Genomic DNA, 25,185 nt, shown 5'->3' on the forward strand with positions numbered 1-25,185 from the left:
GACTGGGCACAGGAGTCCCTTTGCGCAGAGGCTAATTGGGAGGAGCTGGGCCCAGAGACGGCTGGCTCCACCCCTTTAGCACACAGCTGGCTCCCTGAATCCAGCCCAGAGTCCAGGCCCCTCCACCCTGCCTCTAGCATAGGGCTGGTCTCCGAAGGAGACTACCCCCACCCCCAACCATCCGGTGGATAAAAATAGCCTTGCACAGGCCTTGAGAATGGTAATGGGAGCCACATGTTGGCCAGATGTGCCCAAGAGAGACTGCCAGGAATGCAGAAGGCAGTGTGCTGGCTGGCCCCGCCCCACAAGGACCAGACTGGCCTGAGTGTTCAGAGTTTTTTTTTTACTTCCATGGAGTTTGTCAAAGTTGTGTGCAAGGACCGGGGTGGCCCAAGCAGGATAGATGTCCCTCCAGGTTGGGTTGAGGTTCGGCCTGAACCTGCTCTCATTCTGTCTGTGTTTCCGTCTGTGTCTCTGCGTGTTTGAAGGATTTCCGGTTCCTCTGCATCATCTGAACCTAGGTGGGAGAGCGTCATCATGGACCAGGGCCTCCAGCTACTTCCCTCCTCCCTCCTGCGTCCGTCCTGTTCCACCCACCTCCGGCGACAGGAGCGTCTCAGTCTTCAGCTCCTCCCAGACATCCCCCATCTTCTGTCTGTGTACAGGGGGTTCAGGGTGAAACGCCGGACCCTTCCCTCCCTTCCCGCCCCACTCCACATTAGTTACTGCCCACTTACTCCAGCTTCAACTCCAGAAGCTCCAGCCGGCTTCTTAGCAACCCCACCTCTTCCTTTAAGGATTCCAACACATCCATGCGGTCATTCTTGCTCTTGGGAGAGGTTAGTGGGGTCAAGGGATGAAGTGTGGGAGCTTCTTCAGGGACTGGCATCTGCTGGATAGTGTGTGGCACTTGGGGGGTGGGGGCTGACTCTTGGGGAAGCACCTGCTTTTGGGGACCCGCCCTTTCAGAAGGCAGCTTTTTGGGGAGTGCCTTGTTTAGGGTCCTCTCATCTTTGGCTAGTGGCTCCTCTAAAAAATTGGCCTCCTCCATGGCAGACACATCCTCAGCCTTGGACTGGGCTGGGAAGGAGCCGTTCACCTGTCTCACGCGACAGCAGGACCTCTCTGAGGAGTCAGGCGGTGGGGAGTACTCTCCTGGCACCTGGATGTTATTTGAGGGTGCAGGAGACTCAGGCCTCTGTGTGGATCCCCCCTGAGGCAAGTGCTGGCATTGATCGTTGTCTCTAGAAGGCTCCTTTTTAAAAATCATGTGCTCTGGAGTCAAGATCTTTACTAATGCAGGGGCAGTGTCCTCATGGAGGGCCATCTTCAGGTCAAGGGCTTCATCCTTAGCTGGCTTATTCCCAGAAAGGGTGCTCTCTGGAGTGCCAGCCTTGTCCAGAGTGGTATCCTCTGTAGCAGGAATTTTGTCAGAATCTGGGGCTTTCTTTGGAACGGGGTCCTTTGGAATGGAGACTTTGTCAGGAGCCGGGATCGTCTCTGGGGCAAGGACCTTATCTGGAAGTCGAGTCTTCTCTGGAGTCGGGGTTTTACTCCTGGAGGGGCCCTTTCCTGGGCTTTTCTGTTCATCCTCCTGTGGTGATGGTGGGATGGGGTCTCGGTTGGAAGCTGGGTCCCCCAGAGGAGCTTCCTTGTTCCCTTGGGGTCTTTCACCCTTCCACAACACACCTGTGGGAGCCATCTCCTCCCAGGAATGCCCTCTCCCACGTAGCTGGCCCCTCACCTGACTGGATGCAGAGTGCTGTTGGGAAGCCTGGGTTCTGGATCCCTTTCTCCCAGGCTGCCTGGGTCCCCCATTGAGGCAGCTGCCATTGAAGCCTATGAGAGAAGAGCTTCGGGTACCCACGCTCATCTCTATCCCTCAACACAACCACCCAACCTTCCACTTGTCTAGGAAGCCCTTACCAGAGTTCCGGGAGGGGCGTTTCTGGCTGTCTCCACTGGGTGTTGAAAGTGTCCTGGAACACACGAGCAACTTGTGAGTCGGGCAGGAGGAGTCTCTCTGCACCTCCTCCAGCCTCAATGCCCCGTCCTCCTTACTTGGCTCTGCCCGGTGCAGAGGCCGCTGCTGCCAGCTTCTTTACAGTAGGTAGAGATGATTTAGGCATCAGTTTCTTTGTTTCCTTAATAGGAGCTGAGAAGAGAAAGATGAGTTGTGTCCATCTGTCCAAGTCCTTGCCTCTGTGTGTCTTGTGCTGTGCACAGAAGACTCAACAGGTGGTGATTTCTACCTGACTTGGGAGATCACCTTTAGGGAACTGCGAAGCACCCCATCCGGACACAGCAGGCAGCAGGAGAGGCTGTGTGTGCAGGGGAGAGCACTCTCCTGACAGGCTTTGATTCGATGTTTGAAGTTTAGTCCTTATTTTTTTTTATGGATCACCAACAACCCCCCCCCCCCATATCTGCAACAAAGCTGTTTTTCCCTAAGGCAGGGTCTCACAATGTAGCTCTGCCATCCTGGAACTCACTATGTAGACCAGGGTGGCCTCTCCGCCTGCCTCTGTCTCCCAAGTGCCCCTTAGGAGTAAAGCCTGCGCCACTGCACTCAGCCTGAATCCCCACTTTCTGATCGCACTTCAGCCTCTCTTGCCGTCTCACGCCTTTTTAAACGATCTCACCCAGTCTTAAAGAGTTAAATCATCATCAGTAAACCAACAACGATGCCCAGTCGCTGTGGCCACCGAGACCTCAGTCATGTCCAGCTGCCCTCTCGCCAGTCATTTCAAAGGATGACGAGACTACAGACACTCAGTCTCAAGGACAGAAACCAAGTTCCTCCTGGAGAGCCACCAGCAGCTACACCGCGGCATCCAGATGACCGCCTCCCCCACCCCCGTGCCGCAGCCTTCCCCATTTCTATTGTTCTCAAGTCCCACTTTACAAGGATAAGTCTCACTTTTCTCAATCCTTGTACTTCTAAACAATTCAGCAAGAGGGCTAGGTAGATGGCTCAGGGGATAAGGGTACCACTTACAATTCTAGAGGACCTGGATTCAAGTCTCATCACCCATGTGGCAGCTAGCCACTGTGGGTTTGCCACTGAACTCTGAGGATTGCTCTTGCAGAGGACACAAGTTCAGTACCCAGCACAGACCTAAGGGGAGGGGCATCTCCTAACCTCTAGCACTCTAGCTCTAGGGTGATCCAAGGCCTCATGGGTACCAGTATCACACAAAATACACCAAGAAAACGTGTGTGTGCGCACATGCATGCGCATATATGTATAGGAATGGTTGCTTTTTAGCTTCCACACTCCCCCAGAGAGGGTCTCTACATAGCCCTGGCTGTTATATAACTGTGTAGATGAGGCTGGCTTCAAAGTCACAGAGATCCACCTTCTTATGCTTCTTAAGTGCTGGGATTAAAGGTGTGTATACCACACCCACATACACACACACACATATATATGTATATATGTGTATATACATATGTATATATATATATATACACACACACACACAGATATACGTATATGTACACATATACACACACAGATATAGATATCAAAAAGGGTCTCATTATAGTTACCCAGGTTGGGCTCAGGTGACCCTCCCTATTAAAGTAGCAACTATAGGTGTAACCGCTACGGTCATTTCTTTTTAAGACAGGGTTTTTCTGTGTATCCCTGGCTGTCCTGGAACTCACTCTGTAGACCAGGCTGGCCCTCAAACTCAAAAGAGATCCATCTGCCTCTACCTCCTGAGTGCTGGGATTAAAAGTGTGTGCCACCACTCAGCAATTTTAAAGTAACGTGCTAAATATCTGTGTGTATGCTGATGTGCATACATGGGAATTTATTTGCCTAGGTGTGGAGGGCAGAGGACAACTCGGGGAAGTCATTTCTCTCCTTCCACCGTGTGAGTAATGGAGATTAAAGCCAAGGCCATCAGCCTATTAAGCCATCTTCCCAGCCCTACAGTGTACAGTCCTAAGTGAGATGATCTGGATGCGGTTACCCTAGCCCCTGGAGGTAGAGCTAGTTATAATGTTGGGAGTTCAAGGCCAGCCGGGCTATGCTGTAACACCTTGTCTCAAAATAAGTATTCAAAAAATCCCAAACAAAATGGTCAGCAGGCCACATAAAGGTGACAACGACATTAGCAGGAGCTCTGAAGGCAGCCACACACACAGTGGCATCCGCATCGGCAGACAAAGTCATTTCATACATGCATACACACTGATATAAGTCCACTGACAGCAAGCTCTTATAAGTACAGGCTCCGATCACCAGCTTCGTTTCTTGCTAGTAGCGTAAGAACTCGGGCAGGGGAACCCTGTACCACAGTGCCTTCATCTGCGAGACCTGGAGACCTGCATACATGCAGTATACAGCGGTGTGCTGAGGCCTGAGTGACCCAACACCTATGTGCCCAGCTGCCTGCCATGCAGAACTCAATATAGTTAACCCTGAATGCTGCTGCTTATTATTTGGCTAAGGGCTCTATAGGGCCGTCCCACTAGGCAGCAATCATATACTCCTTAGGATGGTTTTCCTAAAGAGGAAAAGAGGTTAGGAGAGGGTCTGGAGACATGGCTCAGGAGTTAAGAGCACTGGCTGCTCTTCCAAAGGATCTGGGTTTGATTCCCAGCAACCACATGACAGCTCACAACCATCTGTAATTCCACTTCTAAGGGATCCAACACCCTCTTCTGGCCTCATGTACCAGACACAAACCTGGTGCAAAGATATGCACGCAAAGAAAACACTTGCAAAATAAAATCATCAAAGCAATTAAAAAAGAGGACAGTAGACATGCACAGATAGAGCTGGGTGCCTTTAACTCCAGCACTCAGGAGACAGAGGCAGGGGGATCTCGGAGGTTGAGGTCACCCTGGTCTACAGAGCAAGTCCCAGAACAACCAGAGCTACATATTGAGACCCTGTCATGAAAAAAAAAAAGTCCATAAATAGAGGAGGAAGGCCAGAGTGGCATCCTGCTTTCGTTTCTGTCACTGTGACAAATGCCTTGATAAAGAACACAAGCAACGGGGGAAGGGCTTGTTCAGTTTCCCATTCCAGGTTACAGTTTATTACTGCGAGGAAGTTAAAGCAGGAAATGTCAATCTGCAGACAAGAGCAGAGAGAAAATAAACACACAGATCCTTCTTGCTGTCAGCCAGCTCTGTTCTTAGGCTGTTCCCAGCTCCCATGCCTAGGAACAGCGTTACCCACAATGCACTGGGTCTTTCTATGTCAATTAACAATGAAGACCCAGCACAGGTAGGAAAATGGGTAACTCTGCTCAGGTTCCTGAGCTTGGGGCCAGTGATGTGGGGCAGGGTCCCAGGTTCTGCTCCCTCCGCTTAACAACACAGGCTGCAAGCTCAGTCACCCCGTGTCACCTTTCCTTGAGATGGCCAGGTGGCTGGGAGGAGTTGGTGTCCACTGGCTGCTGGCAGAAACGAAATCAAATCCTACTGGAAGTCTTTCTTTCCTAAGGCCTACAAGGTTCCCACAGCTAAGCTGAAGTCATAAGCTCATAAAGGAAGGAGACACACACACAGAGGCAGCCCACCGTGAGCAGAGGCACACACACAGAGCAGAGCACACACACAGAACAGAGCACACACACAGAGGAAGCCCACTGTGAGCAGAGGCACACACACAGAGCAGAGCACACACACAGAGTAGAGCACACACACAGAGCAGAGCACACACACAGAGGCAGCCCACTGTGAGCAGAGACACACACACAAAGCAGAGCACACACATAGAGCAGAGCACACACACAGAGGCAGACTACCATGAGCAGAGTCCACAGGCCCAGCCCAACACACACTGAAATCATCGGAGGGGCTGTCAGGAAGAACCATCAAAGCAAAGCAAACAAAGAGACTGACTACAGAAGACAGCATTCCTGGAAAAATACACAGTGCAAGCCCATGACCTGCTTGTGTATAGACAGATTTATGCACACATCATACGCATTAAACAGCAGAGTAAACATTACAGCTAGAAGCTAGAGAGAGAATTACTAAATGAGAAGTCAGGGAGCAGGAAGGCTGGGGGGCGGGGGCAGGGAAGGGGAAGATGGCAGACATTCGAACCAATATTCTCAGTGAAGTAGTACCTAAGTCCTCTCCCAGAAAGGCAGCTATGAGGAAAAGACAAGAACATATCCGTGTTCCAGACACCATCCAGGGCATAACTGGAGAAGAGTCTGAGCTTGATGTTCCTCCCTATGAGTGCATCCCTTCCCCTGGCTTGGTCCACAGAATGGATATGCAGTGCAAGGTTGGGGGGGGGGGCGTGAGAAACAGCAACTTCACAGCAGCGAAAGCAGCCGCTCATGTGACACCCCAAACACAGCCAACACAAGAGTAGAAATATGGTACACTTCACTGGAACACAAAACTCTATGCATCAAAGGACAATTTTAACAAAGGATGACTGGGGGCTGGAGAGATGGCTCTGCAGTTACAAGCACCAGCAGCGGCTGCTCTGCCAGAGGACAAGGCTTCAATTCCCAGCATCTCCGTGGTGGCTCACAATCACCTGTAACTCCAGTTGTAGGGGAGATCCAACGCCCTCTTGTGGCCTCCAGAGGTACTGCATGCATGTGCTGCGCAGACATACAGATACAAATACCAGCACGCTGGGAAGCAGAGGCAGGAGGATCTCTGTGAATTCCAGGCCAGCCTGGTCTACAGAGCAAGTTCCAGGACAGCCAGGGCTACATAGTGAGGCCCTGTCTCAGAAGAAGAATGACAATAAAATGAAAAGACATTTCACTGGCTAGGAAAGTTTTACACGATGATCGATGTATTTATCACAGTCACCATCACATCACCACCATTATCATCACCATCATCACCTTTGGTGTTCTGGGGGTTTGAAGCTAAGGCCTGCCTCATGCTTGCCAGGCATGGGCTCTATCACACGGCTATAGCCCCAGCTACCGTCTCATCTAGAACATAAAGAACTCCTGTAACTCAGTAGTAAAGAACACAGTCCAACTGGACAGAGGCAGAAAACACGGAAAACTTTCTGACACTCTTAAGCTCCAAAGGAACACAAAGCAAAACCACAAGATGCCCTCCCATCTGCCTGCATGGTTCTAATGAAGGCATTAACAAGTACGGGTAGACTGTGGGGAATCTAAGATCTTCATGCACTGCTGGGGGAAGGCAAGGAGGACCATGAGTTCAAGGCTATCCTGGCCTTTAATCCCAGCACTCGGGAGGCAGAGGTTGGATCTCTACAAATTGAGTTCCAGGACAGCCAGGGCTACATAAAGAAATCCTGTGTCCAGAGGGAAAAAAAGTTGAACATTCTATCACCTCTCTGTTTTCTGGCTACGATCAGGTGCGACACTGAACATTCAGGGCTGGGGAGCTAGGACACTGGTTAAGAGCACTGGCTGTCCTAGAGGACCAGGCACAGTTTCTAGTATACACACAGTGGTTCACAACCATCCGTAACTACAGTAGCAGGGGATCCTGATGCCCTCTTATGGCCTCTGTGGGCACTGCACAAAGCAAAACCACAAGATGCCCGCCCTCCCATCTGCCTGCGTCACACAGACATACATTTGGTGTAAATAAAACTAAGTATTGAGTCATGTTTTCAAATACTAGATATGGCCATTTAGGGTAATCGTCCCAACTTATAAAATCTTACCTTATCAATTTTTTTCTATCCAAGAATTCTATTTTACTTGATATCCTTTGGTTTTGCTTATTAAACAATAGCTTTGTATTGCTAATATTTGAGATAAACATTCAAAGTTTATTATATGTGGAAGCAAAGAATATCAAGTAGATACTCTGTTCAGAGTCCTTGGATGTGGACTTTGACATCTTTTACAAAGCTTCTAGGCGCTTGTCCTTTATCCAGGAGTCTGACAGAACAAACGGCCAACTAACTATAGTGGCCTTATCAAGTTCTACAGAGCTCTGGCTGATACGTGGTCCAGCCAGTTGTACAGCTGCATGTAGCTCATGTTCATACCGATGGAAACATCACATAAATGTCCTTGCAGAGGACCCAGGCTTGGGTCCCAGCACCAACATGCTGTCTTAAGCTATCTCTAAGTTCCAGTGGGTCTAGTACCCTTTTTGGCTACCAAAAGGACCAGGTACACAGGTGACACAGACATACATGAGGTAAGACATTCATACACATAAAATAAAAACAGGTAAGCCTACAAAAAAAAGTTTCTGTCATGTAACTGTCTCTTAATGTTTCCCACAAAGTTGCACAGTTATTACCCCCTGTGTTCTAGATCTTTGCCAACCCCTTTACCATGACCCCTTAGATGAATCCTCTTCTGAGACAATCTAACTGCTGCTCACCCTTCGGTCAGCCTTGAAGCAGTAACGGAGGCCGACTCCCAAACTCTCACATGCCATTTGAGTGACCTCTAAAAGGGGGCTGGGCATTGTTTTGGGGCCTAGAACTGAAACAGCTGGACAGCCTTGTAGACATCAGTTAACAGAGCAACATGTCTGCAAAGAGCCTCAGAGGGTGTTCCACTCAGCCTCAGCTCCCTGGCTGCTACAGTGCGACATCTGGGCCCTCCTCCCGCACCAGCAAACCCTAACTGGTATAAGATGGAGCCCAGAGACAGGGACCAGGACAAATCCAACCACAAGCCTCCTCCTCCTGATTTCTCCCCTCCTTCACCTCTCCCTTTGAATTCCTCGTTATTCTCATCCCGGGCTTTACCCTATCTTTTTAAAGATTTATTTATTTATTTATTTATTTATTTATTATATGTAAGTACACTGTAGCTGTCTTCAGACACTCCAGAAGAGGGCATCAGATTTCATTATGGATGGTTGTGAGCCTCCATGTGGTTTCTGGGATTTGAACTCAGGACCCTCAGAAGAGCAGTCAGCGCTCTTAACCACTGAGCCATATCACCAGCCCTACCCTATCTTTTAAAGGTTTTTTTACTCACTGGCTTTTACCCTATGCCCAAACTTCTATGTGAACTCCCCAAAGAGCTCTCTGCAACAGCTCCATTTGTTCCCAACACAGCTGCAAAAAATATACAGCATCTAAAAATCTGTACAGAAACTGGCTGAAAGGGACCTTCATCCCTTCCCCCTCAGGCCAGATACAGGTCTTTCCATTTTCCTCCTGTTCCCTTCCTCTGATGCTGGGAAGCTCTCTGCTACCCGTGAGAGCCCATTTGGGTGCAGCAGTCCTGGCGATGGGACCTGCCCCGCACCCCCCCCCCCGCCACCCCATCACTCTGAATCTATTCCATGCCCACTTCCTCTCTAAGAATTGCTCTGTCTCTCCCACCTCAGCTCCTCCCTTCCTCAACAGTGTCAGAAAATCTCTCAGTCCCACTCTGTAACCAACCGCGCTGCTTCTGGCTCCCTGAGAATCATTTTCCAAGTCTCTTCAGAAATACAGGCTGGCAGTTGCCCAATTCGTCAAAGCTGATGAGCAAGCTAAGATTCTCCTGCTGCTATGAGACCAGAGGACGTCCCTCTTCAGTGGACCCAGACTACCCCCTCCGACAAAGACCCTTGCTGTGGATAAACATGGTCCTGGGGGCTGGAGAAATGGCTCATTGGTTAAGAGCACAGATCCAGAGGACCTGGGTTCAATTCCTAGTACCTACATGGCAGCTTACAACTGTCTGTAAACCCTGTTCCAGGGGTCCCAACACCCTTATACAGACGCACATATAGTCAAAACCACCAATGCACATAAAACTAAAAATAAATGATGAAATATGTGGTCCTGCATAATCTCTTTCTCTCTACCTTCCGTCTTTCTACAGCTGCCTTTAATCTAACAACAGCAAGCGGCTTCCTCACCTAGCCATCTCTTCACCCCAGAATTTATCCTTAGGGACTTCAAAGTTTAAATCTAGAGCTACAGTATGGCTCAGTGGTAGAGCAATTGCCTTCTTTGTGCAAAGCTCTGGGTTTGATCATTAACGTCACCACTACCACCACCAGGCATACCCCCAGGACTCTGTGACAGTCACAATCCCAAGAGCCCTACGGCATATGAACTTGATCTGACTCACACAGGACTCACACAGTTCTTACAAGGGCCTTTGCCTTGACCCTTCCCTCCCCCAGAGGAGGAAGGTCCTATGGTGTACTGGACCACTGGGGGACTACAAGTGTTTATGTTCAACTAGAAACGATGGATCGCCCATAGAACAGCCCCTCCACCCCATGCTCCCAGGCACCCACCTGATTCCCGAGAAATAATTTTCCGAGGGATCAGCTTCCTGATCTACACAAAAAAGAAATATTAGACTCCAAGGACAAGTCCCAACAATTCTAAGTCCAGTCTCATCTTAGGGGTGACCCTCTAGCTGGGAGTCCCGGTTGTTTTGGTGTGTGTGTGTGTGTGTGTGTGTGTGTGTGTGTGTAAAATGGGTATACTCATGTGTCAACAGGAGGTTGATATAGGAAATCTTTTTTGATCCCTCTTCTAATTCTTTTTTGTTTGTTTCTTTGTTTTTCATGACATGGTTTCTCTGTGTAGCCCTGGTGGTTCTGGTACTCACTGTAGACCAGGTTGATCTTGAACTCAGATATTCACCGGCCTCTGCCTCCCGAGTGCTGGGATTAAAGGCCACCACACCCCACTTTCTATCAATCTCCCAATCAAACACAGCTCACCGCTATGGTCTGTTTTGCCCTGAGACACAGAGGAGCTGTCACACCCATTTGCCATTTTTATGGGCTCTAGGGCCCTGTCTGAAGAAGCATTGTAACCCAGAGCCGTATGTCCTCCGCTTATCCCTAGATGTTTTGAGAGTATTTTGTGTCCTAGCAAATCCATGATCCCCGATTTTTCTTTTTCCTACTCTTCTGAGACAGGGCTTCGCTGTGTAACTCTGGTTCTCCTGAACGTGCTCTATAGACCAGGCTGGCCTCACACTCAGGGATCCATGCTCTATAGACCAGGCTGGCCTCACACTCAGGGATCCACTGGTCTCTGTGTCCCAAATGCTGGGTCTAAAGGCATGTACCACCATACTCGGTTTCCCGGTTTTTTTTTTTTTTAAATTGCCTTTCCTTTCTCCTCCCCATACCTGACTCCATACTCACTGGGGGCGGTGGGATGACAAAGTTGTCAGGAAAAACTCCTCTTCTGCCTTGGCATTCTCCTTCCCACCAGCCCTTATCCTCAGTTGTCTGGTTAGGAAACAAGCCAGTGGGGGGAGGTGAGCATCGCTCAAGTTCTTCTTGCCTGGGCCCCACTCCTTACTCTTCTGTAACTCCTAATCCTCTCATACCTTTCTCAGAACTTTCACCAGGTCCCCCTTCTGCAGTGCCAGCTCATCTGGGGCCTCGGGTTGGTAGTCAAATAGGACCCTGCAGGTCTCAGGGCAGGAGACTAAAAGAAGGTCACTCTAGTGTGTAGCCCTTCCCTCCGCAGCCAGTGACTCCCTCCAACAACCTAGCCAGTTCACCTCCCACATAGATCTGGTACCGAGGGAGGGCTCACCTGTCCGCAGGTAGTCTGGAGGGCTGTCATATGTCAAGTTGCTCAACTATTGGGGGCAGAGAAAGGGGGGAATGAGACAAGTGTCAAGCCATTTTAAGAATTCGCTGGGAGTTGGAGATTTAGCTCAGTGGTAGAGCGCTTGCCTAGCAAGCCCAAGGCCCTGGGTTCAATCCTCAGCTCTGGGGGCAGGGGGGAAAGAATTCGCTGGCTGTGCCCACCATGACCCAATTTACCTTAGGAGGCCTCTGTGAATTTGGGGTAATTGGCGGTATGTCTGTATTTCCAAGGCCTGCAGAAGAAGAATCGATGGTGTTAGGGAGGTGCTAATTTAGCTAGGTCAAGGGAGGGGGCCAAAGGGGTCACGAGGTCAGGAGGGTCACTGGGAAGATCGCTGAAGATTGCTGAGTCTGGTCCCAGGGGATCACAGGGTCACGGTCTCACTTGGGGGCCCACTGTCCAGCAATTCCACAAAGTTGGATGGGAAGGCTCCCAACTGCCCGTTCTTCTCTCCCAGCCACCAGCCGTCCTCAATCTGGGGAAGGGGAAGGATGCGGGAGCATCTGGTTCTGTCCAAGAGTAACTGAGGTGTCCATCCTTGGTTCTACCCAAGGACTACATCCTCCCCAGCTGCCTCCCTTCCCATCGCCCCCACCCTTACTTCACTTTCTTCTGTGTGAATAGCTGCAGCATCTCCCCAAGTGCCCCCAGGACCCCTCACCTCCTTTATCACTTCCAAAATCTCCCCAGTTTGAAGCGTCAGCTCGTCTGCCTGCTCTGGGCTGTAGTTGAAGTTCACTCTGCACCATCTTTGGGGGTCCCGAGAGTTGATGGGGTGACCTAGGCCAGACAAGCAGGGAAGCAGCTCTGAGCAGGGAGCCCCGTCTGCAGCACTGGGGAAGAGTTGGACCCCAGAACTCCCTTTAGTAGCTTCAGGCCCCGCCCTCGAGCGGAGCATTGTACTTCAAGCCAATCAGGGGGCTGCAAAATAGCCGCGGGTGCCCCACCCACAGCCGTCATGTTCCACGCGGGCAGTGAGGCCCCACCCGCCGGCCCAGCGCCCGACTCACGGCGACTACGGCGCGGAAAGCGCGGTCTGGACTCGGTGACGCCCCGCAGGGCCTCCGGAATCTCCTGGGAAAATCACATAGGGGCGGCACTAGGCACAAGGCCCGAGGCTGAGGCCAGGGCCGCTCCTGCTCCCCCGCGCAGCCATACCCGTACCAGGCCTCACCTGCACCAGGCGCTTGGGGAAGCGACCGCGGCGGCCCCGCAACTCCCCAAGCAGCCAGCCCCGAGCGGGCCCCGCGCACACCTGCCGGATCACGTCCCCCGGAGCCAGACTCAGCTCGTCCTCCGTCTGCGCTCGGTATCTGGCCAGGACCAGGACCTCTACGGGCGGAAGCGAGCTAAGAAAGGCTGTGGGGACGTCCGTGGACTTTGCCCTTCGGAAAGTGTTTAGAAGAACCCACCCCGAACCCCCACACACATACCCATGACTTCTGGGGCTCCCTGCGCAGCCTGACCGTCAGGCTGGGCATTGGGTGCTCGGAGGGCGGGCGAAGCCGCCAGGCGGTAGACTGGATGTGGATGAGGCGGAGACTCGAGTCATAGGTCAGGATCCAGGTAGTAGGAGTGGGCGGCCTGGCTCAGCAGGTTGGGCCCCAATTCTTGAAGGAGGAGTCCAGGGTCTCAGCCCAGGGCTGGGGTAACAGCTTCCCCAAGAGCTCTACTTTAGCCAAGTCTCCCAACCTAGGCCAGACTCTATGTCTTTTATAACATTTCCTGGCCCACCCTCTTCTGGCTTGCAAGTTCTTAGCTGCAGGGGAAGGTGGAAGAGGTACATACCAGGGTGGGGCCATTCCTGGGAAAGTGGCCCCAGATAGAGATACTAGCTCCTGTCTCTGAAAAGCTATGGCGGGTATATTCCAAACTTCAACCCCCCCTGAAGCTTCGACTCACTTGGGGGCCTAGTTGGATTTCTGATAACTACTGCAGATTCTCCTTGGGGAAAGGCAGCAAGAATCAACTTTTAATAAGGGCTGGCAAGAGTCTGAAGGTTAGGGTCCACCCAGTTTACCAGTTGGGCTAGGCTCACCTCTTCCTTGTGGGTTAACATATAAAGGCCGAGCCAGCTCACTGCAGCCTTGACCCCTGCCCCAGCACCAAGGAAGCCAAAGTCCTGACTTCTGGCATGGTAGCTAGGTTTGGTTCTTGGAGGAGTCAAAAACACAGAATGCACAGCCTCCACTGAGAACAAGAAGTCCTTCTTCCCAGAGACGAAAACTATGGTATATTCTATGGGACCTATTAACCCAGGGTCACTCACACAAGCAACAAACACAGTCCGTTTACATCTGCCACTTCATTTATTGTTTTTATTTGCAGGAGGAGTTGAAACAAAAATTTAAGGGTGTTTTTTTGTTCTCCCCTAAACATGAATCATTCAAGTAAAACCAACATAACTATTGAAATTAGCAAAGTAAAGGGAAGTATGCACAACAACCCAAGAGCGAAGGCTGGGGAGGGAGGAGGGTGCAGTCGGCGTCCAACAGATGCGCGCAGGCAGCGGTTCACCTGCTGGGGACCGCTGCCCCGGAAGGCAAGCACAAGGACCCTTTAATGAGGATGCCCCCCAACATCTGAAAATGTTTCAACCCAAAACGTAAGGTTAAAGAGAAAAAAAAAAGGAAAAACCCAAAAACACACAACCCCACAGACCACCCAGCCATAACCACCATCCTTAATCATAGGCGTTTCTTTTCATTTTATAAAAAGATTAATAAAAAATATTGAAAAAATTATTTTCTCATCTTGTATTTGTAAAGATAATAGAATTCAGAAGTTTCTTAGAAAACCGTCCAGAAACTGCCCTCCAGTTTCCACTCCTCTTGCTGAAGACCAGCAGGACTACAAAGGTTGGGACACTGGAGCTGCTGGTGGAGAATGGGAAGCCCAGCCCAGGAGAAATGAGACAGAGCAGGGTGCATGGGGAGGCTGGGAGCAACTCCACGGGATACATGGCTGTGTAGAAAGGGGAACACGAGGTGGTCAGAAAGGCCTTAAACTCCTCCTCAACATACAAAACCGGTTTGTACAAGATCCAAGCAGTTTGGTCCCAAACTGAGGTGAACACTTCAATTTTTATTCACATGCTTTGTTTTCTCTTAAGAGTCAAAGTTGCCCAAATTAAAATCTTTACACTAATATTACTATATATCCCCTAAAAAGAAGAAAAAGAAAAAAGGATTTCTTAATAAAACTCAGGACAGGAAGAGACTGAAAACCAAATTCCCATTTAGTTCCAAATGAAATGCAATGAAGAAAACTTGGTTTCTAATTGGGGTGGGAGTGGGGGTGGGACAACAAAACCAAAACAAAGTCCAAGCATCAGCATCCTTCTCCCTACCCTGCCCACCCCCCACACCACCAGCAGCAGCAGGAGCCCAGTGTGTGGTCTCATCTAGGCTCGGTGGCAACGTCCTGTCCTCTGTCCAGTGAGACGGATGGCACCAGGGACACTCTGCTGTCGTGGGATGGATTCTGTGTGGCAAGTGGGTTGTGGGGTGGCGTTTTCAGGATCTTCTTGAGGCTCCTTGTTTAGCTCCACCAGCCTCTCCCAGCGCCTTTCTTCCCCGGGCAAGGGCTCCATCAAGAGCGGCCCCTACTCAGCTGAGGGCTGTAAACTGTCCTTCTCTTCTCTGTTCTCTGTCCCACTCTCGTCGTCTTCTATCTCTCCCTCCTCCCCACTGAACTTGTCATGGGCCCACTTGGGGCTGGTACTGGACTTCCGGAACATGAACCGGCCCCGCCCCCGGGGAAAGGCTCCTCGGCCTCGGCCTCGGCCCATCCACTTGTCGCTGCCCTCGCCTTCCCGGTCGTCATGCTGCAAGGGAAGAAGACTGGCATCAGTGCTAGCACTCTACCCATCCACAGGCCAGAGCGCCTATGCCTCCCGCAGCCTTCTTTTCTGCCCTTCTCCCACTCAAAGCTCCCACAGGCTCAGACCGAGGAACATCCCTGCTGTAACTAAGGAACTCCAAGAACTAATGCAACAGAACAAACACTGCACAGTGACACCTTCAAAACGCAGACCGACCAAGAGGCATCATCTCATTTAACCCCACCTACCCCACCACTACCATTATGTAAATACTATTAGTATTTACAATACCATTGTTCAAAAGAATTTTGAAAGTTATACTAACATATGAGATGGAACTGGGCCATTAGAGAAAGAAGAGCTGGCAGAGACATACATGAGGGGAAGCACTTCCAAACCTCCCACCCCAGGCTGCCCTTTTGTTGTGCCTCTCTCTTCAGCTGTATTAAGGAGGCAATGTGTTCACAGGAGGAAAAGCAGCCTACACCTTGAACAGCCCCAGTTCTGACGTCTCCTCAGCAGAGAGAACAAAAAGGAGAGTGAATGTATCATTTTGAAAGCCTGTACTTAACAACCTCACCTAATGACTAGAAACATACTTCACAGTACAAGTACCACACTCAAAAGCCAAAGTCTTAGCTCCTGAAGGTCAGCCAAGCTGCCAGCTGCTTCTGTCCAAGGTCGCAATGTGCCACAACAACCAGACCAGATCAGATGGGCAATGCTCCCTCAGGTGAAAAACAGAAGCAGGGAAGGGCCTTTATAGGGCCCTCCTTTCACAACAACCCCACACCTATGTCTTCTAGAAGCTTCAAACTGGCTCGGAGCAACTGGACACAACCCTCAAGAGTCACACAGGCTTGGATCTAGGCCTGCTGAATCACAACAAGGTCAAGAGTTCCTGACTAGGTAACAGTCAGAGGAGAGAGAAGGACCCACAACTGAGGTGAGACAAACTCTCAGCTGCATTTCATTACCGTAACCTCCTTTTCTCCTCAAACATGTCTAGAACTGCCTTTCTTATCAATCCAGTAGCAGAGGGTGACAGAGATTGTGGGTGAGGGAGGAGTCAGAGATCACAGGATAGGAAGGGCAACAGTAACATTTCTTTCTTGTTTTGGAATCCATAACCACCTAGAAGAACCAAAACTGACTTAGCCCCCGGGAGAAGAGGCTGCACTATACTAACATAGCCACAGTGCTCTGAGCCTGCATGCACATTTAGGCACAAGGTCAAACAGACCAATTAAGGCCTTCAAATGAGCACCATGTACAAAAAGGCTTCCTGCCCTTCTTGGTTAGTCCCAGACACCTACCAAGTAATACTTCTTGCTCTTGGGCGTGTACTCTGGATCCCACTCTTCTTCCCGGCTTCTCTTTTGAAAATCATTGTTGCTGTTGTTGTTATTGTTACCAGAATAGTTTCCTCTGCCCCATCCTCTCCCTCTTGCACGAAATTGCTGTAGGAATAAAAGCAGCAACAGGAACAGAGACTCATATGAGCAGTAGAATGTCCCTTGCATTCTGTTAGAACATTTTGTGACAAGGAATGGGAAGCTGGTTTCGAGTCACTAGTACTTAAACTAGTTTCTACCCAATCCTTTCTCCACCCCTCCCAAGTAGACAGTCCAGGGGGTGTACATAGTCAGAGGCCTTCCTTCAATCAGGATCTAAGGTGCAGGGGAAAAGTCTGGGAGGGGAAGCTATAAAAGGCTTTGGAAGTGATTAGAATCAGAGAAACAAGTGAATGTAGAAGCTTAGGAAGCCAAACAATCTACAACTAGCTAGCTCAGACCAGAGGCAAAAGAACTGGTATCCTACTGAGATTTCACTAGGATTAGGAGGAGGCCCTTACAAAGGTTCCCCGAGCTCTGCCGCCTCTTTCATTCGGACCCACGAAGTCTTTGGTCCCCAATCTGGATTTGTCGAAACCTGAGGTGCTCTCCTCCCTCTCTTCTGCCTCCTCAGGGTACTCCTCTGCTTTGTAGGAATGGGAGGACTGGGAGGAGGAGGAGGAGGACCTGGACCGGTCTCTTGCTCTGCGGTGCTTCCTACATTAAAAAAAAGAAAGAAAGCCGGGTGTGGTGGCGCACGCCTTTAATCCCGGCACTCGGGAGGCAGAGGCAGGCGGAGTTCGAGGCCAGCCTGGTCCACAGAGTGAGTTCCAGGACAGCCAGGGCTGCACAGAGAAACCCTGTCTTGAAAAAGAAAGAAAGCAAGAAAGCAAGAAAGAGAGAGAGAGGGAAGGGAGGGAGGGAGGGAGGGAGAGAGAGAGAGAAACAAAAGAGAGAGAAACAAAAAAACAAAATCAAGACTGGTCTGTCAGCCAGCCAAACTACCAAACAACCAAGTCAACACCAACCTGTTCACCCCTTTCACCCCTGCCCACCAGTAGACCTGGGGTTTCCTCTCTGTTCCCCAGTCATTTTCAGTGACACAACAGTTTCTAGGCCCGTGGTGAGTATGCATCACACATGAAGAACACAAAACAACCATGGCCTCCATTATCAGTCTAACACGTGAATCAATAGAGAAGCCAAGTAAGCCTGTGAGTCACACTGGCTGGCTCAGGTATTGCAGCAAAGCCCCTTTGTTAGTGTGTTGTCACTACTAATACTCAAAAGAAAAGCTGTGCTGTGGGTGGGCGCAGGTGGTGGGTGGCACACCAAGGATGAAACTCCTTAGTGATAAAACAAGTATTCAGCAAAGTGACCAGAGAATTCCAAATTTCTCAATGTATAGGTGACAGAGCTGAGCAGAGCCTTGATTCAAACTGTTTTGTTTGTTTGTTTTTGGGTTTTTTTGGTTTTTCGAGGCAGGGTTTCTCTGTGTCGCCCTGGCTGTCCTGGAACTCACTTTGTAGACCAGGCTGGCCTTGAACTCAGAGATCCGCCTGCCTCTGCCTTCAAACTGATTTCTAATTAGCCCACCCCTGTTCTAACCACCTCAGACTGAGCTCAAACAGGCTGCGCTGTTAAGCCCAGAATAGGCAGCGACTCTTTCTGGAGTGATTTCTCTTCCTTTCCCTTCATCTGGGAAATTATAGACTAGACAAACGAGATGATGATTGTGACTCATTGTCTATACACTACAAGATGGTGCCAACCCTGCCAAAGGTAACAGAGGACTCTACTAAATGACTCTAAGGTATCAGAAGGACCAAGCTCCCACAAACTATTTCTCAGTTCTTCATTTATGTAAAGCACTTTGGGGTGGAGAGTTGGCCCATCTATTAAGGGTACTTGCTTGACTCCTGGCACCCATGTGACAGCTCAAAACCACCGATAGTTCCAGTCCCGGGGAGCCAACACCCTTTCTTGGCTTCCTTCAGCACCAGACAAACGCATGGTACATAGACATTTGAGGAAAAAACAACATTCATACACACTAAAAAAAAAAAAAAAAAAAAAAGCACTTTGCCCTCTGCCCTGGCTGGTTGTGTGCCAACCTGACACAAACTACAGTCATCACAGAAAGAAGGCTCAGATGCGATCCAAATATAAGGCATTTTCTCAACTAGTGATCAGTGGGGAAAAGGCCCAGCCCACTGTGGAACCCAGGACCACTGGGCTGGTGGTCGTGGGTTCTATAAAAGGCAGGCTGAGTAAGCCGGGGAAGCAAGTCAGTAAGCAGCACCCTCCATGGCCTCTGCATCAGCTCTGCCTCCAGGTTCCTGTCCTGCTTGAGTTCCTGTCCCGACTTCCTCTAGCGACGGACTATAGATCTGGAAGAATAAGCCAAATAAACCTTCTCCTCTCCAACTTGCTTTTTGTGGTGTTTCATACAAAAATAGAGACCTTTGACTAAGACGTCCTCCTACTTCCTTCAGCTCCCCCTCATTTTAATAACTACTTATGAAAAGGAGAGACTTACAGTTGTTCTTCTCATGACCAGGATGTAAAAACCCAACCGCTCCAAAACTCAGTGCAAGACTTTTGAGAAGTTAAGACTCTCAAGAGGTCCCAATTTGAGCCAGGCAGTGGTGGTGCATACCTTTCATCCCAGCACTCAAGAGGCAAGAGGCAGTAAGTTCAAGACCAGTCTATCAAGAGAAACCCTATCCTTGAAAAACCAAACCCAAAACAAAACAAACAAGTTTTTGCCACCTGTACAGAGACAGAGTAATAAGAATAGTCATAAAATCTAATCATTGTCCTTGACTCTGGCACTAAAGCATGCAGTGTCCAACAGTGTCCAAAGGAAGCCAAAAGGTGTTCATTAATTGCCAGGGCTGGATGGTTCCAGCTTGTCATATGGATGCTGGGAATCAAACAACTGCTTTTAATTGCTGGCCCAACGGGGCAGGTGCGAGCTCGGGGGTTGGAGAGTGGCTTAGTGGTTTAAGAGCACAGCACTGGCTGCTCTTCCAGAGGTTCTGGGTTCAATTTCCAGCACCCAAATGGCAGTTCACACATGTCCTCAGCTCGAGTTCCAGGGGATTTGACACCCTCACACAAACACAGGCAGGCAAAATACAAAGGCATATTAGATAGATAGATAGATAGATAGATAGATAGATAGATAGATAGACAGACAGACAGACAGATAGATAGATAGATAGAGCTGGGCAGTGGTGGCGCACGCCTTTAATCCTAGCATTTGGGAGGCAGAGGCAGAAGGATTTCTGAGTTTGAGGCCAGCCTGGTCTACAGAGTGAGTTCCAGGGCAGCCAGGGCTACATAGAAAAACCCTGTCTTAAAACCCACCCACTCCCCCAAAATTAAGAAAGACTACAGAATATCTTGAGGTGTCTACTTCTGCGAGCTTGGTTCTTCTGACACCTTAGAGTGATTTGGTAGCCCCGTTACCGTTCTTTGGTAGGGCTGGCACTGCCCTATAGAAACCTGCTCAAGCAACTTATTAAAAGTTACACTGCAACTCAGGGGTAGGCGTATTTCAGAAAGAACCAGCAGAATTACCTTTTTACACTCACTCCTAAGGTTCCTGTGGGAATCCCCCCTCTTCAGCAGTAACAATGCAGTGCACAGTTATCAACCCACCCTTGGGAGGTAAATAAGGATCAGGCGTTTAAGCCACTCTTAGCTGCTAAACAGAGAATGAAGCCAGCCTGAGACACCTGTGAGAAAAGCCTGCCAGTTCAAGTTCAGAACAGCAGAGATGCAGCTTTTTGAGAAGGTAAAGGCTACGACTCTGCTCCACTGAATGAAAGGTGACCAACACTGTAGAACCTTCAACGGTGCACTGAAGGTGGATGCTATGTAGTTCAGCTGGAATATACTTGCCAGAGTATGTGGAGGGCGCAGGGCTCACTCTCTAGCACCATCAAAAAAAGGTAAACAGAAATTCCATGGCACTGACATGCTATGTTGTCCTACATAATTCAACAATGACTACTTTAAGAAATATTTGGGCTGGGCAGTGGTGGCGCATGCCTTTAATCCCAGTACTTGGGAGGCAGAGGCAGGTGGATTTCTGAGTTCGAGGCCAGCCTGGTCTACAGAGTGAGTTCCAGGACAGCCAGGGCTATACAGAGAAACCCTGTCTTGAAAAACCAAAACCCAAAACAAAAAAAGAAAAAAATATTTGGAACACTTCTTTTGAACTGTCTGTGAAACTAGTTTAAAAGACATTTAACACCAACAATTCTCTCCTATCTAGTTCTAGCTGGTTAGTATTTTTATTCAACAACAATGACTTTCTAAACTGTAAGTACATTGAGAAAATGTTCAATGAGAAAGACCACATCCATCAACTAACCTTTCCAATGAATCTCCATACCATCCTTACCAGCATTAATTTCTTGCACAAACCTTTCTTTGGACAAAGATAACATTACCTAGATATAGAAATTCTATTTGTAAGTTAGAGATCTTCTCTTTATTACATGGTATTTAAGACAAGGCTGCAAATACTTGAATTCCTAACCAGTGTACAAGAGCCCAAAGGAACATGTGCTCTCTCTGTAATCTCAATACAGAGGAGGGGCAGTGTGAGCAGTCTGTTCTACACAGTAACTTCTAAGCCAGCCAGGGTTTTGTGTTCAGACCTACAGCCACCCAGTGTGCTGTGGAGAGACTTTACTCCAGAATCTAGGGTAACAAGCCCGGGCATCACGTACTTCTGCTTCTTTGATCCTTTGTGGGTTTTCTCTGTCTTTTCAGTTGATCTTTCTCTTGAGTGGCTAGAGTCTCTGGAATCCACTGACTCTCTTGATTTACCTCGCTTAAGATCTCTCTCCTTATGTTTTTTACGACGTTCAATATCAAGGCGAAGATCAACAGGATCATCTTTGTATTTTCCCTCAGCCTGCCAAAAAGATGTCAAAATTACGGTTTTGGGATCCAGAACTGCTGACTCACTCATTCTCACTGTGGTCTCTACTAAAGGAGCCCTGGGGGTCTAAGAGCCGCCCCTCAGCCTTGGTTTGTTGTTGTTGTTTTGTTTCATTTTCCAAAAGAACAATCAAGGTGCTATCTCTTGAAAATGCTGTATATGAATTTTACTTTGTTTCCCGTGTCCCAGTAATGACTGGCTAGGTGTTCATGCCAAGATGTCCAAAATCAGCTCTGGAAGGTGTTTTTATTAAGTTTATATATAGGAAATGCTTACTTCTCTCTACCTAAAGCAGCTACCCATTCCTGTGTGGAACTACCTTAAGGTATTTTAAGAATAAGAAAAGAAAAGCATCATTGGCCAGATCAACTCTGCAATGGCCTTTAGTAACACCTGGGGAAATTCATGAGGGCAGATGCCTAAGACGGCCTTAGAGACAGCACGCACTGGGACTGATCTAATGGAAACAAGCCCTCCCTAACTGGAAGTTGTCTGCTCTGTATTAACATCTTACATACATGAACCATAGACTTCTCAATGCAATAATATTGACATTAATAGCAAGACTGATAGGAAGGTTTATTATCAATCCGTTTCTGAGAGGGTCTAAGCCAATAAATAGACAAATGACAACAAAGAACAAATGCAGCCATCGCTCCTTGGGCCACTAGACAGCATCACTGAGAAACTGGCTGTTGGAGGCATGGAGCACAGACTTCTGCTGCTTCACTAGGGCCAGGCATGTGGAGACAGGGGAAAGGGGTAGAAGACCAGAGATTGCACAAGGTGTCTCTCGACACTTTCAACCAAAAAGACAAATTTGTTTGGAAATTTTTAAAATAGCATTAAAAAAAAAAAAGGTTTCAGCAGCACAGAACAGCCATCTTTCATTCCAAATTTCAACTGTATATATGAATGATGGTCAATAAATATTAAGATCTTAAAAACTCCATCTATTTATTTTACAGTAAGAGACTGCATGAGTTTAAACCTCTTAATAACAGTGTTATGTGCACATCATTGCAAATATAGCCAGGCCATTTTAAAGTAACAGTAACCGACAGATGATATGGTACAATGTTAGGAAAAAACAAAAAAAAGCGCACCAGCTGTTCAACACAGTCTACTGAGTTAAGATATGAATATTTCACTCTGCTCTGACATGCATGTCTTTCTGAAATCATGGTTGGAAATAGTGCATGTAGACAGTTGATTTGATAATACTTACAAGCAGAAAAATATCACAAAAAGTTTCTTCTCTCATCATGGGCACTTGTTCCAAAACGCCTCTCTTTTTTTTCTCAAGCTCACCTCAATAGACTCTGGGGTCATTTACCATATTCTAACCACTTCACAAAGGTTGTTGATACATTTTAATAAAAATTAACCCTTTGTAGTTCATTTTTAGAATTATGCCCATCCTTAAAAGAAAAACACAAACTTAAGTAGAGAGTAATTTAAACAAACACATTTCTGTCAAGTTCATGCCCAACGCACTCATTTTGTTGAAATTACTGATCAAAGCAACAGTTCACCTTGTAGCCAGGTTCCCGTGGACTTTTCAATTCCTCATGAGTCAAACCATGCTTTCTGAATGTACTGGGGGAAATGTCTATCCTCCTAAAATTAAAAATAAAGAAATTGTATACAATTCTACAGAATACTGGTTAACAAGGTAGATCCTAAGGTAGGTAAAGGAGTCATAGATAGACACAAGTGCTTTTATAGCTTATCTGTTACTATGTATATATTCTCATTAACTCTCTCTCTCCGTCCCCCCCCCTTTTCTGGTGTTAAGATTAAGTGTGTAGCCTAGCATGCACTTTATCCCTGAATTAGACCTGTAATGAAAACACGCCCTTTACCCCACACAAAATAAGTAATTTAAAAGGCAGATAATCTCGGAGTTCCAAGTCACCCTGATCTACAGAGGGATTTCCAAGATAACCAGGGATATACAGAGAAATTGTTTCGAAAAACAAACAAAAAAGTCTTCGTTTATTTGTATTTGTGTGTGCCTGTGCATTCACATGCTCATCTTTATTGCACAATTCACAGCAAGTGAGGGGGTCAGAGGATAACTTATGCAAATAAATTGGCAACATGCAGTTTTACTGGCTGAGCCAAGTTCCGTTATTTTATTTAGGGGTGGGGTGGGAGAATACTAACCTCAGAGCTTTGCACAGACCAGGCAAGCACTCCACTGCTAAGCTATGATCCCCAGCACACCATTCTTGTTTTGTTTTTGAAACAATCTATGAAGTCATACACAGCTCTCTTGTAACTCGCTATGTAGACCAGGCTGATCAGAGATCTGCCTACCTCTGCCTCCCAGTGCTGGGATTAAAAATGTGTATTGCTATGGCCAGCCTCAGTTCCTTCCCAATAGTGCTACTAGCTTGCAAGATAGATTCAATCTTAGATTTGCTTATAATCACATCTACTGCCCTGACTACATATTTATGTTCTGCTAAACTCAAAGAGCAATTCCCTTCTTGAGAATCTGATTATTTCCATTATTTCTCTGTAAGACTGGTTCTAGGTAAGAAACTGCCCTAAGCTGACAGACCTCACCAGATGCTGTACCTAAGGATGTCTTTACAAACTTGGTCTTCCCCAGTACTAAGCTGATTGACTACTAAGGACTTACAGGTATGATCAACTTTGTTTCCTTCCAAAATCTCCACGTGCCTAACAAATTCCCTAATTACCAGTTTTTAAAAAAAAGACTTATTTTATGTATAGGAATGCATACACTGTAGCTGTCTTCAGACACACCAGAAGACAGCATCAGATCCCATTATAGATGGCTGTGAGCCACCATATAGTTGCCGGGAATTGAACTTAGGACCTCTGGAAGAGCAGTGCTCTTAACTGCTGAGCCATCTCTCCAGCCCATTAATTACAAGTTTTAAACCTGCTGGACCTTACTTAAACCTCGAGATAAGTCAATTTTAAGCTTCTCCCTCAACCATCTTCTCCAGCAAATCCTCCTAAGTAAAATATATGAAATATGTAAGGTTGCTTAAAGAAGTCCGTATTTGGCCGGGCAGTGGTAGCACATGCCTTTAATCCCATCACTTGGGAGGCAGAGGCAGGCGGATTTCTGAGTTCGAGGCAGCCTGGACTACAAAGTGAATTCCAGGACAGCCAGGGCTACACAGAGAAACCCTGTCTCGAAAAACCAAAAAAAAAAAAAAAAAGTCAGTATTTATTCTTACTACAGGAACTTCAGGTTTACTGGGCCCAATGTGATAAGAGTACAGCCTTCAAAGCATCCTTTTCACCCTCAAATACAAATGTCCAAGATATTCAAGAACCCTAGAGAATATTAGCCTAAATTTAGGATCCAAAGTGCGTTAGAGAACTCATCAAGGCGAGTTTAGTATCAGATGACAAGAGTTTTATCACAGGCTGAGGACCCCACCTGTGTATCTCTGGGCTTTTCTTATTTTTAGCTGCTTCTTGTTCATTTCCTCTCTTTAGGTATTTAGTAAAGCGTTCATGCAATGTCATTCCAGAGGATCCAAAGTGATGCTCTGTTAAGAATCAAAGA

The 25,185-nt window shown here is 48.0% G+C and overlaps 2 protein-coding genes across 14 annotated transcripts in view; both read right to left on the reverse strand.

Moving 5' to 3' along the window:
- Window positions 1–322: 322 nt before the first annotated feature.
- On the reverse strand, window positions 323–13,239 carry Sh3d21 (SH3 domain containing 21). 7 transcript variants are annotated; one of them, XM_030253709.1, is made up of 16 exons: window positions 12,946–13,239; window positions 12,768–12,844; window positions 12,523–12,583; window positions 12,174–12,292; window positions 11,897–11,987; window positions 11,689–11,744; window positions 11,456–11,501; window positions 11,244–11,344; window positions 11,056–11,142; window positions 10,189–10,231; window positions 2,062–2,155; window positions 1,927–1,979; window positions 1,745–1,839; window positions 738–1,594; window positions 598–655; window positions 323–517 (listed from the first exon to the last, which is right to left on the reverse strand). In XM_030253709.1, the coding sequence occupies exons 1-16, from the start codon at window positions 12,947–12,949 to the stop codon at window positions 446–448; spliced, it is 1,914 nt and encodes a 637-aa protein (XP_030109569.1). In that variant the 5' UTR covers window positions 12,950–13,239; the 3' UTR covers window positions 323–445. The 7 variants fall into 7 exon arrangements, with proteins under 7 accessions (XP_030109569.1, XP_030109568.1, XP_030109567.1 ...); XM_030253708.1 differs by having other exon boundaries at window positions 12,523–12,586; XM_030253707.1 differs by having other exon boundaries at window positions 12,687–12,844.
- Window positions 13,240–13,802: 563 nt separating this feature from the next.
- Thrap3 (thyroid hormone receptor associated protein 3) overlaps window positions 13,803–25,185 on the reverse strand; it is a 38,674-nt gene continuing 27,291 nt past the window's right edge. For 5 of the 7 annotated variants that reach the window (XM_030253452.1, NM_146153.3, NM_001356455.1 and 2 more), the window contains 6 exons: window positions 25,057–25,168; window positions 23,165–23,249; window positions 21,415–21,602; window positions 17,191–17,386; window positions 16,652–16,795; window positions 13,803–15,338 (listed from right to left, as the gene is read on the reverse strand). In XM_030253452.1, coding sequence (XP_030109312.1) covers window positions 15,117–15,338; window positions 16,652–16,795; window positions 17,191–17,386; window positions 21,415–21,602; window positions 23,165–23,249; window positions 25,057–25,168 — 947 coding nt within the window. In that variant the 3' untranslated portion in view covers window positions 13,803–15,116. Of the gene's footprint in view, window positions 15,339–16,651; window positions 16,796–17,190; window positions 17,387–21,414; window positions 21,603–22,857; window positions 23,051–23,164; window positions 23,250–25,056; window positions 25,169–25,185 lie in introns of all 7 variants that reach the window. The other 2 variants (XR_003954927.1, XR_003954926.1) reach the window with 1 other exon arrangement.

Source organism: Mus musculus, chromosome 4 (assembly GCF_000001635.26).
Source record: "Mus musculus strain C57BL/6J chromosome 4, GRCm38.p6 C57BL/6J".
Lineage (NCBI taxonomy): Eukaryota > Metazoa > Chordata > Mammalia > Rodentia > Muridae > Mus > Mus musculus.